Source organism: Protomyctophum bolini (genome assembly GCF_963924005.1).
Source record: "Protomyctophum bolini genome assembly, chromosome: 21".
NCBI lineage: Eukaryota > Metazoa > Chordata > Actinopteri > Myctophiformes > Myctophidae > Protomyctophum > Protomyctophum bolini.
This window is the reverse complement of record NC_137882.1, coordinates 4811117-4827143: the sequence shown is the minus strand read 5'-3', so window position 1 is coordinate 4827143 and position 16027 is coordinate 4811117. Positions and strand designations below refer to the sequence as shown.

The 16027-nt window shown below is 46.6% G+C and overlaps 1 protein-coding gene across 1 annotated transcript in view; it reads right to left on the bottom strand.

Moving 5' to 3' along the window:
- Nucleotides 1-786: 786 nt before the first annotated feature.
- Nucleotides 787-16027, bottom strand: part of LOC308336147 (E3 ubiquitin-protein ligase RNF152-like) — a 50983-nt gene continuing 35742 nt past the window's right edge. The window contains exon 3 of the mRNA XM_080793412.1: nt 787-4194. Within this exon, the coding sequence (XP_080649538.1) occupies nt 3203-3952 (750 nt within the window). The 5' untranslated portion in view covers nt 3953-4194 and the 3' untranslated portion in view covers nt 787-3202. The remainder of the gene's footprint in view (nt 4195-16027) is intronic.

Here is a 16027-nt window from a genome sequence, read left to right as displayed (position 1 = left end):
CTCGCTAAACAGATGCAATCCGTCCCCACGGATGTGTGTTTTTGTTACTGTAAGTACACTGTATCTCTGGTTGAGTTCCCACTCCAGGCTTGACGAAGGTTGCTGCTATGCGTCTAAAAATGTACAGTGTCAGCAGCATCCTACTTCTAAATACTTAAACACCTGGGCTTTTGGGTTATGCCAAAATACGATGTAGGCCTATACCATGTGTACACGGCACAAATAATGTTGTCCTCTGTGGGTTCAATCTGTGTGTGTGTGCCTGCTCACATACAAGACTGCATGTCTACAGTATGTGTGTGTATCATGCATGTACACTGGGTTCGATTTGTATAAAAAAAAAGTCAGACCCGTGTGAAGTGAGTGGTGAAACTCCACCTGGGGGTCCCTGGGGGTCCCCGGAAGTTCCAGACCTACAGGACCATGCACAGCCAGGGTGCCAGCCCGGTTCCGGCAAGCCGCCCCACGTCCGAAACGGTTGAGAAATGAGTTATCATGTGGGGGTCCTTCTACTGTACTGTACTGTCACTGTACTGGCAGTGGCACACCCGAAATCATCATATATACAGTTAATATGTGCGTGTGTGTTTGTGTGTGTGTGTTAGGTTGCGCACAGGTGGTGAAAAACAGGCAGCCAGCCACCCACACACACACACAGCTCCGTAGGGAGTGGTTGCACCACTCAAAAATACTAATAATTATCGATCGGCAAGCTCACGTGTATTTTGGAGGAAAAAAAGAGATAACTTTGGATTAATGTCCCGAAAACAGAGATGCCAGCGTTAATGTGGTTAACATAAACGGTTTAATGTATTTTTTTATTTTATTGTGATATCAGACATACTGTATACATCAAACATATCAGACTACATACTGTACGTAGCCTATACTGTCTGTATTTAATCGGTTCAGAAGCAGGCATGAAATATATCCCCACCGGCAATCAAATCAAAACGAACGACAATAGGGGAGATATGAAAAGCATAGAATCCAACCCTGTGTGTGTGATTTATTCCAAATAAAATACCTCAACAAACAAACATACAAACTGCAGAAACCACTGTGGAATCGCCTTCATGTTTAACTAAGGACGCGCCGTGATTGTTAGTTTTTTTGTATCAAAATTTTATCCCACGATTTTGCAACCCATTTTCTCACCTAGTGTCAATTATCTAATGTAATCCTGGGCGCTACACTTCCTCTGCCTACCTGGGGGGACTGACCTCATGCTTCCTTCTATGCATGAGGAGTCCAAGCTGCTCCTTTATACCTGACAGGGGAGAGTTTCCCTGGCCAGTTCCTTTCCCCTCCATCAGGCTGGCCAGGGGGAGGTAGTTTAGAGACCAGGATTACTGCATGTTTTAGTGAGGGTACCTACCCTATGGGACACGGGGAGAACATGTGAGGGTACCTACCCTATAGGGGACACGGGGAGAACATGCAAACTCCACACAGAAAGGCCCTTTCGCCTTCGGGTATGGGCACTGATGACGTGGAGGAGAGAACACGCCCCCAGCGCCCACAGCGTCCCCAGCGGGAATCGAACCCAGGACCTTCTAGCTGTGAGGCGACAGCACTATATCGACTGTGCCACCGTGCCCGCCCCCAGTAGCCACTTTGAGTGGCAGTCGGGGTAAACGCTCTCGCCAGAACATGATTTACTGTTCTGTGTGTATTATCGGGTTGCAACTCCAACATAACATAAGAGTCGGCTAAGCGAACTTGGCAACGTTCGACACGGCAACTTGCACACTTCAGCGTGCTCGGTGGGGTCTCTCGTGGCTCGAGTTCGCTTGAGAAGGCACCCCTCCGTTGCGCTCTGAGGCTACTGTACTTTATCCCCTACTACTACTGTAGTAGGAGGGGGTGTGACCATTTACTCAAACGCGAAGGCGATTCCGCACTCTGCACTGGTGAGAGGCTAGGAGAACAGAATATGACAGTCAAAGAGGGGTTTGGTTCTAAAGTCTGACTGGGCTCACATGTGCTCTTCACATACAGTAAGTACAGTTGTGTACTGCTCTGCAGCTACATATGATGGACGCGCACACAGACACAGACACACACAGAGAGAGAACATGATTTCACTGACAGATTTCTACTAACCGCCCAGCTAAACAAATGCACGGCAGATTGATTGTGTGCGTGTGTGTTTGTGTGTGTGTGTGAGTGTGTGTTTGTGTGAGTTTGTGTTTGTGTGAGTGTGTGTTTGTGTACAGTGAGTGTGTGTTTGTGTGAATGTGTGTTTGTGTGAGACAGTGCATCAAACCCAAACTGTCAATACCATCTGTGTCTTGAGTGTGTAAATGTGTGTTGGAGTCAAAGCTGATAATACAGTCCTGCAGCCAGACACTCAACAAGGTCATTCTTATGTCCTTCTCTCTCTCCATACGAATGGACAGAACAGAGCCTGGGGGAGGGGTCGGGGGGGGGGTGGTGAGGGTCAGCAAAGCATCATGTGAGGGCTGAGGGCATTTTGTGTGTGCGCGCCGTGCGGCCGCGCCTGCGTGTGTGTGTATTGTGTAACCCACGCGTTCCCACAGTTTCCTCAGACTTATACAAAAAAACGGTGATGGCAATGACGGATTTGATTTCCAAGTTTGTTGTTTTTGTTTTGTCATCTTTTCCTTCTTAATGTCCCTCTATCGATCTATTTATCTATCCATCTATCTCTCTCTCTCTCATAGTCTCTCTCTCTCGTTTCCCTCGGGTGGATGTGCGTTCATCCTCAGAGCAGGCTGGACACGATGGAGGAGATCGCGTGGCGCTCAAAACATTAAAAAAACATATTACAAAACATCGTGAAATGGGACATTCTGTACAGTGAGCATACTTTCTGCTTCTGCTACAATTTGAATTATTTTGAAACCAAGCAAAAAACCTAAAATATCGGACGTCATCGACGGCGGCCATGTTTTCGGTCTCTTATTAATAAAACCCCCTACTGTACTGTACAGTACTGTAAAAAGGTTCCGTGTTCGTTCGGGGCTTTAATTAATGTCCACATGGTGGCATCGTAGAGCGCCACGAGCGTTTTTTTCCGTCACTTGTCTGTTGTTTTTGGGGCGAGGTGAAGTTCTGATGAGAGCTATACCGGCCGGTGAACACAAAGTGTCTTCACTTCACTAGCGCGGGCGTCCGTCCGTCCGTCCGTCCACTCTCTCTCATCCTCGCTCTCTCTCGTCCTCTCTCTCTCTCTCGTTCAGCCGCAGGAGATGACGGTGAAGCGCTTGGAGATGCACGACATGTTGTGCAGAACGATGCCCAGCAGGAAGAGGAGCACGCACGCCACCAGGATCACCGTGCACACGCCCGACCACGTGGACCCCTTACCCGTCCCTCCGACCACCCCCACGACCCCCGGCCCCCCTCCTCTCCTCTCTCCTCCTTCGCCTCCTCCTCCTCCTAAGACCCCCCCGGCCATCCCCATCTCCAGACCCCTGACCGTCCCCCCTATGCCCACCATGCCCAACGCCAGGGGCCTCTGGTGCTGATGCTGATGCTGCTGATGCATCTCGGGCAGTGCCACCGCCACCGTCAGGCCCTTCTGGAAGCGGTATCCGCCTCCCATTGTCGTCCCCATGGCGTCCCCCGGCAGCCCCCCGCTGCCCCCCTTGGCGGTGGCGGGCAGCGGCAGCATGTAGCAGCCGTTGCTGGGCAGGCGGATGAAGACGGGCGTGTGCGTCATGTTGTCCGAGGCGTGCGACGGGATGGCGATGACCGCCACCACGTCCGGGTCGTCGGGCAGCGCCGACACGGAGAGGCCGGCGGGCAGCGGCGTCACGCCGCGGCACCACGGGCAGCGGATCTCCTTCTGGCTGCTCCGGAGCGCCGTCAGGCACACCGAGCAGCAGGTGTGGCGGCAGTCCAGGAGCTTGGGGCGCCGCCGCGGGCTGTAGTAGTTGAAGCAGATCTGACACTCCAGGATGGAGTCCTGGGACAGCGTCTCCATGGTGGTGTCGGAGGTTTGGGTTTTAAAGGCTGTTGGAGGAGGGGTGGGTGAGCCGGTCCCTTTTGGCTGGCCTCGATGTTGTTTTAATTCCGTAGTTTGTTTTCAACCCCAAAACACGGACGTCCGACGACGGCGGTGGTGATTGGTCGGTGTCGCCTGTTACTCCAGGCGCAGGTGGAGGAGGGGCGGGGCAGGAAGTGAGCTCACAACCTCAGAATCCGGGCGGGCCCACATGCGGTCATCTGCAAAAAGAAACGCAAGCAGAAAGAAGTATGAATGAGATGAGCCTCGAAAAACACATGAAGCATAATAAAGAGTGTCTGTGTCTGTGTCTGTGTGTGTGTGTGTGTGTGTGTGTCTGTGTCTGTGTCTGTGTGTGTGTGTGTGTGTGTGTGTGTCTGTGTCTGTGTCTGTGTGTGTGTGTGTGTGTGTGTGTGTCTGTGTGTGTGTGTGTGTGTGTGCGTGTGCGTGCGTGTGCCTACATTCTATTTAACCTCTCTGCCTATCATTTTACCACACTGTCTGTCTGTCTGTCTTTGTGTGAATTATAATTGCATTGGTATAAAGGCTCAATGGAAACAGCATATTTCCATCAAAACCCCCAGAGTATCACAAAAGAGCTTTTGACCTTCATGGACAGACATGTATAAATGGATCCTAAATGGACAGATTGGACAGACGAATACGTCTTTGACTCTTTGTTCAATGCACGACGACACCGCCACTCTAATACTGACCGTTCAAATGATCACATCTTCAGGCCGTTTCAGAACCCGCACCTTTTCAGAACGCAAGCAAAACGTGGTGTGTGGTTGCCGTTTCAGAACCCCCGGTTATTTGTGCCATTAAGACCTGATGACGCATTTGTGTCACCTTATAGCTTTTTTTTAAACTTTTAAACTTCGCATATCTACAAGCTCAGGATCTGCAAAAAAAATTATAATGGTGAAGATTAAGGTTTTACGAATGGATCCATGAAACACTGAGGGTTTACTGTGTATTTGTGGCGTCACCTCTCTATGACTTCGAGACGTTGTTAAAAAATGATTTCCACACTTTAGAGTTATCATCATCATCACCGCCATCATCCCCCCGGGAAAGAAACGTCCTTCCCGACACACACACGCACGCACACGCACACACACACACACACACACACACACACACACACACACACACACGCACGCACGCACGCACGCACACACACACACACACACACACACACACACACACACACACACACACACACACACACACACACACACACACACACACACACACACACACACACACACACACACACACACACACACACACACACACGCACACACACACACACACACGCACACACACACGCAAACACAACCATGACAAGTGCAGAACAAATCCAAATGATTCCACACATAAGTGATACTTATTATAAAGGGAGACTCCTTGATGGACGGATAGATGTATGGATGGTGAGAGAGAGAGAGAGGTGTGTGAGAGAGAGAGAGAGAGAGTGTGTGTGTGTGTGTGTGTGTGTGTGTGTGTGTGTGTGTGTGTGTGTGTGTGTGTGTGTGTGTGTGTGTGTGTGTGTGTGTGTGTGTGTGTGTGTGTGTGTGTGTGTGTGTGTGTGTGTGTGTGTGTGTGTGTGTGTGTGTGTGTGTGTGTGTGTGTGTGTGTGTGTGTGTGTGTGTGTGTGTGTGTGTGTGTGTGTGTGTGTGTGTGTGTGTGTGTGAGAGAGAAACAAATGGCTAAAAATAATTCATGAAAGGGGGTGGGTGTTACAGATATATAGACCCTGGGGTTTTACCAAATCCCCTTTTCTCAAAGATAAGGCTTAGCTTTGATCTGACATAAATGCTTTGTGACTCAATATTTCCCGTATGTACCCTCCCTCCCCCCTCGTCGACTCCCTGTGAGGCGACAGCACTACCGACTGTGCCCCCTATTGTAAAAGTATTGATACTTTTACTTACAGTAAGTAAAAAGTACTTGAGTACTGCACCACTGGTCATCCTCAGCATGCCACCACGCCGCCGCCCGACTAAACGGCGTGATCCATCGCTCCACCTGAGCCTGAGTACGGAACGCGTTTCCACCAGGATGCTCAATTTGTGACCCATTTTCCTTCAGCGCCGTCCAGAGACCGAGACAGATGTGTGAACAGCACAAACAACACAACCCCCTAACCGCCTCCAAAGCTCTGGAGATGATGCTTCACAAACAGCTTTCTGTGTATAGCCAGGCCCGGGGGAGGAAGAGGAGGAGGAGGAGGAGGAGGAGGAGAGAACGGAGCCGAAGTAACACAATCTAAAATTGGAAGTGCCAGAGGGGTACAGAGGGGTACAGAGGGGTACAGAGGCCCTGTACGGCACTCCAACTTCACAGAGAAACACACGGTTTGTTGCGTTTGCTCCAACATGGAACTGATATCATGCTATACGAGAAAGAGAGGGAGAGATATACTGTCTGTCTGCTGAAACACACACACACTCACACACAGTCTCCGCAGGCCTCAACACAGACTGCTAAGAAGACAGTATTTAAAAATAACCTGGCTGTGACAGTGACAACACACAAACACAACACCCACACACACACACACACACACACACACAAACAACAACTTCATCCAACTCCAACTCTGTACCAACACAATACAATGTAGGCGAGGTGAGAGGCTGACAAAAAACAAGCGCATGCACATGCACACATATTACACACACACACACACACACACACACACACACACCAACTGCAGCCGACTTTAAACTTTTACTGTACTAAACAAACAACACAATACGTCGTCCATGTCGGGTTCAAAATAAACTGTAACTTTTAGAAAATAGCAAAAATAGCACATCTGCAAGCTTGATCTTGAGCTGTGTGTGTGTGTGTGTGTGTGTGTGTGCAAGCTCACAATGTGCCGTAAACATGATGCATTGTGAGCGTGGAGATCAGCCATTTTTGTCGAACAGATTTGGTGTTGCCATAATAGACCCTTATAATACCTGTTGTGGCTGATAATAATTTACCAATAAATTACTCATGCCGGCAGGCTAAGCCTGGGAGCTAAAAACAAACTGTAATGACGCGCGACAAAACAATGATAAAATGATTCATATCCAAACAAGCTCAAAGTTTAAAATGAGACAGAGACGCTCCCACCAATAACGGGACGTCAATGCGGTGCCCACACCCATCACCAACCAAGTGACAACCACTATAGCTAAGCACTCTTTGGCTCCTACAATACCCTTATCATCATATCATCCTCATATCATACTATAATTCAGTCAATGTCTGAATGACATAATAGACCCTTATACAGTACCCTTATACTTATAATGATATTAATACAGTAGGTCTGAGTTATGGGGGTCCACGGGTGGCCTGAACGCACACCAAACCAGGGGGGGGTCCTTGAGATGAAAATGTCTGGGAACCACTGGTTTAAGTCGTTAAAAAAAGCCCCTCCAAATCTCCCTCTGCGCAGGCAGAGCAGTCAGGCTCCAGTGCATGTGTGTGTGTGCGTGTGCGTGTGTGTGTGTGTGTGTGTGCACTGTTTAATATGGACGCCGTGCTCAAACTGCTGCATTTGCATGCAGTCGGCTTCGTTCGCCCACCTAGAGAGAGAGAGAGAGAGAGAGAGAGAGAGAGAGAGAGAGAGCGTGCTCTGGAGGCAACATCTGCGCCTTTACCACTGAAGCCACTAGAGGGTGTGTGTGCGCGTGCGTGAGTGTGCGTGTGTGTGTGCGTGCGTGCGTGCGCGTGTGCGTGTGTGTGTGTGTGTTGTAGCACAACTGCATGGGTCATAAATTATTCAAGTACTGTACGTGAGTGTGAATGTGTGTGTGTGTGTGTGTGTGTGTGTGTGTGTGTGTGTGTGTGTGTGTGTGTGTGCGTGCGTGTGCGTGCCTGCGTGTGTGTGCGTGCGTGTGTGCGTGCGCACATGCAGTGGGAAACTATAGAGCGACTACCTTGTGTAGTCACCCTGCGTGTTAATCCAGCGCTCACCAATTAGTGTAAATTGCACTCCATTTTTCACCCATGAGGAGTTTAAAAGTGCGCCAGCTGAACGCCGTTCGCCCTTGAGGGAGGATGGATGGATTGTGTCCAGCACAAGAAAGAAAGACACGAGTGTGTGTGCATGTACATACATTATCTCATGCAAGAAATCGATTAGTGTATCGTGCGCACGTGCGCTTTTCTACGATGCGTGTGTGTGTGTACGTGTGCGTACGCGTGCGTGTATACGTGCGCGGCCCAGCACAGATGGTTCTTCATAGAGCCCTGTGTGCACCGGACCACTCCAGGACACATTATCCCATTCTGACCTGAGATCAGATTCTAAAAAAATGTCTGTTTGAAAATGACAGTTTTCTGAAAAAGCTATGTTTCTATGTCAGTCGTTCTTTGATTTTTCAAAAAATAGCAGACCTACAAGCTCTACGAGCTTGTATATCTGCTATTTTTCAATAGCTAAAGCATAACGTATATAATGCTAACACCAAAAAGGGGTTCCCGCCCAAGATGGGTTATGGCAATTTGCAGCCTTTGCAGAGGCAGCACCCGTAGTCAGGCAGCGGTGAGGAGTCACTACCAGAACCTTCAGTACAGGGTCAGAACCCATGGGAGTTCTATGAGCACTGCACGGCTAGAACCTTCAGTACAGGGTCAGAACCCATGGGGGTTCTATGAGCACTGCACTGCCACAGTAATGTCTCATTTGTGTTGTCACTGATGTTGTAGCCTCGGAAACCCAGACGTTTATATTTCCAGGGAGAAAATAAATAGTCTGGGACCGAGTCCACTTCAATACGGCATAGAGTAGCGCAAACGTGGATCACTGCGATATGTCGGGGGGATGCGAGGCCCTGTGCGATATGTCGGGGGGGAACAATGTGCACGCGCACATTTTTTAAATTAATTAAAACTTACTTTTGCCTTCACTTTCCTACAAATATTGCCAGGTTCTCATCTCCAATGAGTAAGACATTGACATGCACTGCCCAATTCAGCAGCTTAACAGTGTGAATGCAGAGATATTAGACATTCTTCAGGGAGAATTCTGGGGGTCTCTTGCCGTCGTGCGTAGCGCTAATAACCCCCCCCCCCCCCCCCCCCCTGCCTATTTTTAGCCTTGCGTTGCGATACTAATATACCACTGCGCTGGCCGCCTCGGTGCATAATATGCATATTATGCAATAATAATAATAATAATAAACTGCATTTACAAAGTGCTTTCCAGTGGCATAAAAAAAAAGGCAATACATAAATTAAGAGGCACTTACTGGAATAAAACAATAGCAATAAAGCGTTACAGCATTACACAGAAGAAATAAATAGTACAAATGCATAGCAGGAGAGTTTCCAGTGAGCACAACACGCACAATATACGTAGCAGCACCCTGACTCTGTTTGACCAGAATGGAACAGAGCCTTCATTAGCATCGTCGCGAACACCTCAGCCTTAAACTTTCCCAGCCCCTCTACCCCTGGGAGTCCATAGGAGCAGATGGAGCTATATAGAGAGAGAGAGTGAGAGAGAGAGAGAGAGAGAGAGAGTGAGAGAGGGAGAGAGAGATTGAAAGAGTGTGCGTCGCATTCAGCAAGGCCAATATTTGACAGAGGAGGCGAGCTTCGCTACTCTTAAAACAAGACCCGCCTGGGAAGAGGAGATACGTGCGGAGGGGGACAGCAGAGAGATAAGAGGCGCTGCTGATGGAGTCGGCGGTGCGTGTGACTGCCATCAAACAGCACTTCAGACGCTCCTCTTCCGGTTGGTTTATTCCGTTACTGGCTTTCTCCGCTCCCCATCCTCATGCCCTCCACTTTTGGTGTTTTTCTGTGAATTAATGTTTTACTACTTGGTCTGACCGTTATACTTGAAACGTGGCACAAAGCGATGGCATTTTGAGCTTGTAGATTTGCTACTTTTGCGATTTTTGAATTTGAATCCTGAAAAGTAACGTGTTTTGGACATTTGAGGTTCACTTCCACCCGACCAACAAACTGGAGTTGTTGAAAATATGTATGTACTATGTATTGTAGCCAAAGGGCTCCATTTTCGTCACCGCTAAACCCCTAAACTTCTTTGCCTTTTTTACTATTTTGAAAAACATTTTTGAATAGTTCAACTAGCTCAATCTACATTGACACGTTGTGAGCTTGTAAACTGTCCATTTTAACTATTCAAAAATGTGGTTCTTATACACAAACGCATATGCATGAAGCCTGCGGGTGCAAAAAGCCGGAGCTATCCGAGTCAAACGCTCTCATCAGTGGAACAACATCGCTTTGTTGATGAAAAGAGGTGTCTGGAGACTGCACGGGGAACTGTGCAGTTTAAAAAAAAAGAAAGGCAGATGAAAGGGCTTCATTTCGTCAACTGGAGGCCCCCCTTCCCCCCCTCCCCCCGATCTCCCATCGGCAGTTTTTCAAACGCATGAACCAGTATAGCGCTGAGACGGCGACGGCGGGAGCTTGAAGCTTCGGCGTGCAGAGATGACTTCAAACGGGCTGACGAGGTTTTGAGAGGAAGAGTTTTGGTGACAAGGCTATTTACCGCCATGTGATCATAAAACACGTATACTTCAAAGAGCTGAGCCTCCTGAATAGAAAAAAAACAAGTTACTCCCGTCCCGAAAAAGAAAACATGCAGCGGTCGTCCAAAAAGATTGTTTGTGAAGTAATATTACAGCAAACGAACATCTAAACGACTAACATTTCTCCAACCACGGAACCACCTGTGTTCTCACGTGTTATATCATCAAACCATTGCGTTTGCTTGACTTCTAGGGCTCCATTTTCGACCATTTCCTTATCCCTAAAACTTTTTTTTACCATTTTGAAGAACATTTTTTAATAGTTCAACTAGCCAATCTACATCGACACGTTGTGAGCTTGTAGACCAGCGGCGTAACTACCGTGACGCAGACAACGCGACTGCGTGGGGGCCCAGAGGCAAGGGGGGCACACGGCCGCTCACCCGTGCCGTCTGTAAAATAAAATTATAAACACATACAGAGATGCAATGACAGTTGAGTTGAACGAAGTTTGGCGGAGCCTGGTGATGGCTGCTGCTCTAGCACACACAGCCACCATACCATATGCATTAGACACACGTGCCCCGCCTCCCCAACAGCTCTGTTAGAGCATAGGGCTGTAGGCTAACAACGTGAAGGAAGTCAGAAGTGTCTGACTGTGGCGAGTGTGCGGCGCTGTCGTCGGGGGCACTCACTGATCAGCCTGCGTCGGGGCCCACTGGCATCTAGTTACGCGTCTGTTGTAAACTGACCATTTTAACTATTCAAAAATGTTTAGCAAAATAGTAAAAAATAGGCAAAGAAGTTTAGGGATAAGGGGTTTAGCGGTGACAGAAATGGAGCCCCTATACTAGTCTCTCAAGCCCAGACTATCTCTTCCAAAACCGTTGAATGCCACCAGAGGGCCTGTCATTTCATCCGGTGAAACGTTGAGAACTGCTCCAAGACCGGAAGCAACAATCGAAACATACAGTAGATACATTCAAGAAAAACTAAAACAAAAACGAAGACAAACCAGTACAAGAAACAAAATATGTATAAATGCCATTTTTCCCCAACGTTTTTCAAATAGCTTCGCTTTGGTCCTCAAATTATGAGTCATTTTCATCTCCACGAGATATATTTCTTCAATCATTTCCATCCAGTGCTCGTCTCTAGGAGGGTCTGCTTTCAACCATCTCCTGGTGACGGCTTTCTTTTAGCTGCTAATAGCAATATAACAGGTATAAGTCCTCATGTCCCATTATGTCCTCTGATGTCAGTCCAAGGTATAAACTACGGGGGTCACGAATGATGTTTCTATCCCATAATTTTCTCCAGGTTCTGTTGAACACAGTCCCAGAATGCCTGCACCTTCTCACACAGCCAAAATATATGGGAGCGATTGTCACTCGAACACCCACACTGTCTCCAGCAAATATTGCTGAAACCAAACAAACAAAGTGTTCAAAACATCTTTAATTAAACCATTTCTGCTAAAGCAGCAAGCCAGCTCTGCTTGGACTAATTTGGTTATAATATTTACGCGACTGCAAAAGGCGAGACGGCAGTGGGGAATTGATTTGACATGGCGTCCTGCCTTTCTACGAATTCTTCGAGCTTCTGAAAATACAGACTGTCTACAGCAGCAGCTACAGTTGATTATTGTGGAGAGACAATGTCTCTCTCTCTAGAGATGATTTGCCTTCAATCAATCGTTGAGAGAAACCAATCTTTGGTCCACTTGGGAGCCCGTCGCACTGAAATGGAGACATTTAGCCACCTGCAAAACGCCACACCGTTGTTTTATGTATCACGAACAGAAAAGAAGACATAAAAATGACATCAATACAAAGAACTAATATTGACTGTGGGATCACATTATAGGATATATGTCTACCCTTAGGGCTGAGCGAGTGGCACAAGTGTTGTGTGTGTGTGTGTGTGTGTGCGTGCGTGCGTGCGTGCGTGCGTGCGTGTGTGCGTGTGTGTGTGTGTGTGTGTGTGCGCGCGTGCGTGTGTGTGCGTGCGTGTGTGAGTGCGTGCGTGCGTGCGTGCGTGTGTGCGTGCGTGGAATGGTTTCCAAGGAGAGTCTATCCTGCACTGCACTGCGTGTTCACATCTGCTGTTTTTATCTGGTCACAGAGAGTTGACATGTTTTCATTTGGGCATTTCATTTGGAGTGTTTTAGAAGAGCGACTTGTGTTTTCCGCTGTGAAATAAATGCCTCTGTGGCCCCGCTAAAAGTCTCTACCCGCCATGGGGAGCGATGAATAAACCATACAAAATATTATTTTGCGTCAAAACAAATATTATTTTGCATCGTACTTATATATTCATACTTCAAAAACGGACCTCGTTCTGAACTTCTGATAGATGTAAGGATGACTTGATAGCAGGAAATAAAAGCTCTCGTTGTTTAACCCATTCTGACCTGAGATCAGATTCTTACGAGGTTTCCGCCGGACACACACTGGTCTGATTATTAACCCATTCTGACCTGAGATCAGATTCTAAAAAAATGTCAGTCGTTCTTCAATTTAAAAAAAATAGCAGACCTACAAGCTCGTAGCGCGCCACTCGGTGGCGCGCTACGAGCTTGTAGATCTGCTATTTTTCAATAGCTAAAGCATAACATGATGCTAACACCAAAATGGGTTCCCGTTCAGAATGGGTTAAGGACCTTTAATACACTGAAAGTAGAGACGATCTCCTAAAACATGACAACAATTCAAGCCCTATAATCTATAAACTACCGGTACATCATATAACAATAGCTATTATTTCTGGCACAGGAATACCTGCCAGGGCTGTTTAATGCAACACCTCCACATCCTGCTGCTACACCAATCAGGACAGAACTACAACACCTCCACATCCTGCTGCTACACCAATCAGGACAGAACTACACAGCAGGGTGCCCCCCCCCCCTCTCTAGTCTGGTCTCTGAGATTATTAACACATCGGTGGGCAACACAGAAGGGGTGTGTGTGTGTGTGTGTGTGTGTGTGTGTGTGTGTGTGTGTGTGTGTGTGTGTGTGTGTCTCCCCCCCGCTCCCTAGTGGGGGCTCCGAGGAAACAACAACAGTGACAACATTTTGAAAACATGACCAATGACAAAAAACTCCCGTATCTGCTGGGCGAAGTACAACGATGTGCAAACACAGCAGCAAGATTTGTGAGTTGCTGTGATAGGAGAAGGATATCAAATGGAACACAACCACCCTAAAGACTAATCATTGTGTATATTCCTGCACTATACCTGCATCGAGTGATCTTGGTACATAGAATTTGATCTATTGAAGATTCTGACCTTCAAATGTACATCATTTTTGTTTTGATTGTATTGCTGTATTGTTGTATTGTTCTTTCTGCTTTGGCAATGTAAACGTATGTTTTCTCATGCCAATAAAGCCCTTTGAATTGAATTGACAACACAGACATTTGTGTGAGGAGGAATCAAATGGCACAACATAACAACTAAATTGCCAAGTCTCTTGGTCCGACTCGCCCCATAAAAATAAAAAAACAGCTCCAAACAACTAATCAAATTAATAATGGGCGTGTTAGATTTTAGGTGTGTCAATATACTGTCTATATGCAAAAATACATCATAAACTGGTACCAGATATAATCATTAAGGAAAGTTTATGCATATACTATATGTGTACTACAGTATGTAAACTCTTAATTTCCATTTTCCAGCCATTCAGTTGCAAATGGCTGGAACCCCTAAAATAATTGGGCGTCCCACGGGTTGAGAACCCCTGGTGTAAAGCACATTTACATAAGTACTGGCCTTAAGTAGCCTACTGTTCAAACACCTCAATCTGAGCCTCAATTCCGACAAAGATTACAAGTACAGCGAGCCAATAGCGAGCCTTCAAAGACAGCCATCAACGAGGGATCAATGAAACGGCTCCAATGGATCCAGAGGTAATTATAATTATCAATCAATACTTATGGTGGCTTAATATGGTCGACCCGTTTCTGGATGTAAGAACATCACGTAAAATACTCTCCTAGAGTTATACCGCTGTTTGCTTGAAGATAAACACCAAGAGTGTTTTTTTTTTTTAAACTGTCTTTTGAAAGAAAGTTTTTTTTGGTGTGCTAGATAAATATATCTCGCAAGAAACTTTCAAATGTTTCCCCAATAACAAAAAAAAAAGCCCTAATCCTTGCAGACAAAAAAAAAACAATTAAAGAACAATCACTGCCTTTAAAAAAAAACAACAACAACATATACTAGAAGACATTACTGAACAGATGTGTGTTTGTCCCTCCAGGAAGGACAGAAAAGACATTCAGGGGATGCATAAAAACATTGCAGTCGACTGAGATCCACGAAGTACAAACGATGAATAAGAGATGAATCCTAGGCTGTGTGTGTCAACTGGAGACGGCTCTGTACCCGGTCTACACTATACTGGTTCCCAAACACTGGGTCGGGACACAGTTGTGGGTCGCAGACACATATTTATGGGTTCATTTATTTTTTTTGTTTTGTTTCCCAGAAAAGCAACAAAAATAATAATTCCCCAATAATTTCATGAAGAAATAAAATAAATCAGACCAGTCTGAAGCGAGTGGTGCACCTACCTATTGGTAAGGAAAGGAAAGGTACTATGTTTACCCTGCAGGGTAACTGGACTAAGCTCAAGAACTTGTTTACAGCCAGGCCCTGCTCATAGAACATTTCATGGTAGGGGTTCAAGTTCAATGCCTTGTCCATAAAGGGCACTTCAGCGGTGGTAATTTTAACGTGCCGGTCCGGGGATACGAACTATAGCGACCTTCCGATATCAAGACCGCTCCGCAAACCGTTCGGCCACCGCTGCCCCCACTCTAAACATCGGGACATTGCTGTTCCTTGGGGTGGTTGCGCCACTCAGAAATCACAACACGTTGCGGTGTGATGAGTTGTAAGTACATCGCTATACGTTTCTGCCACACTATTGTATGACAAACTGTGGCAGTAATTTATGAAGAAAACGTTTCTTCCTGACATCAACGATATGCACATCTGTCTCTATAACAGGTCTTGTGTCTGGATTTTTATAGGTTTACAGTACGTGTGTTAAATACCAGAGCTCTTTAATACACATACTGTAAGCAGAACAGAATTCCCCCCTATGAGGATTAATGAAGGTTCAATTATTATTAATTATGATGGAAACTCCCCAGAGATGGGGTTAATATGCATACAGTAAAAAGAAAAGGAAGAAAGCAAATAAAGTTAACGGGAAGTGAAACGAGATGAGCTCAATGTCACTCGTTTTGGGTTTTTTGGGGGTTTTTTTTAATGAGTTTTCTAGGTCATTCGAAACCAGGGGTCGGAAAAGTATAAGTTTGGCTTCGGGGCCTTTTCTATAAAGCCATTAGAAGTCGGGCCACAGAACAGAACCAGAACAGAACCGGTGGCTAATTTAGGAACTGGAACATGCGACAGAAGACCACCTTATAGCCCATTCTGACCTGAGATCAGATTCTAAAAATGTCTTCTACATCCTGACAGTTTTCATTCTGACCTGAGATCAGATTCTAAAAATGTCAGTCGTTA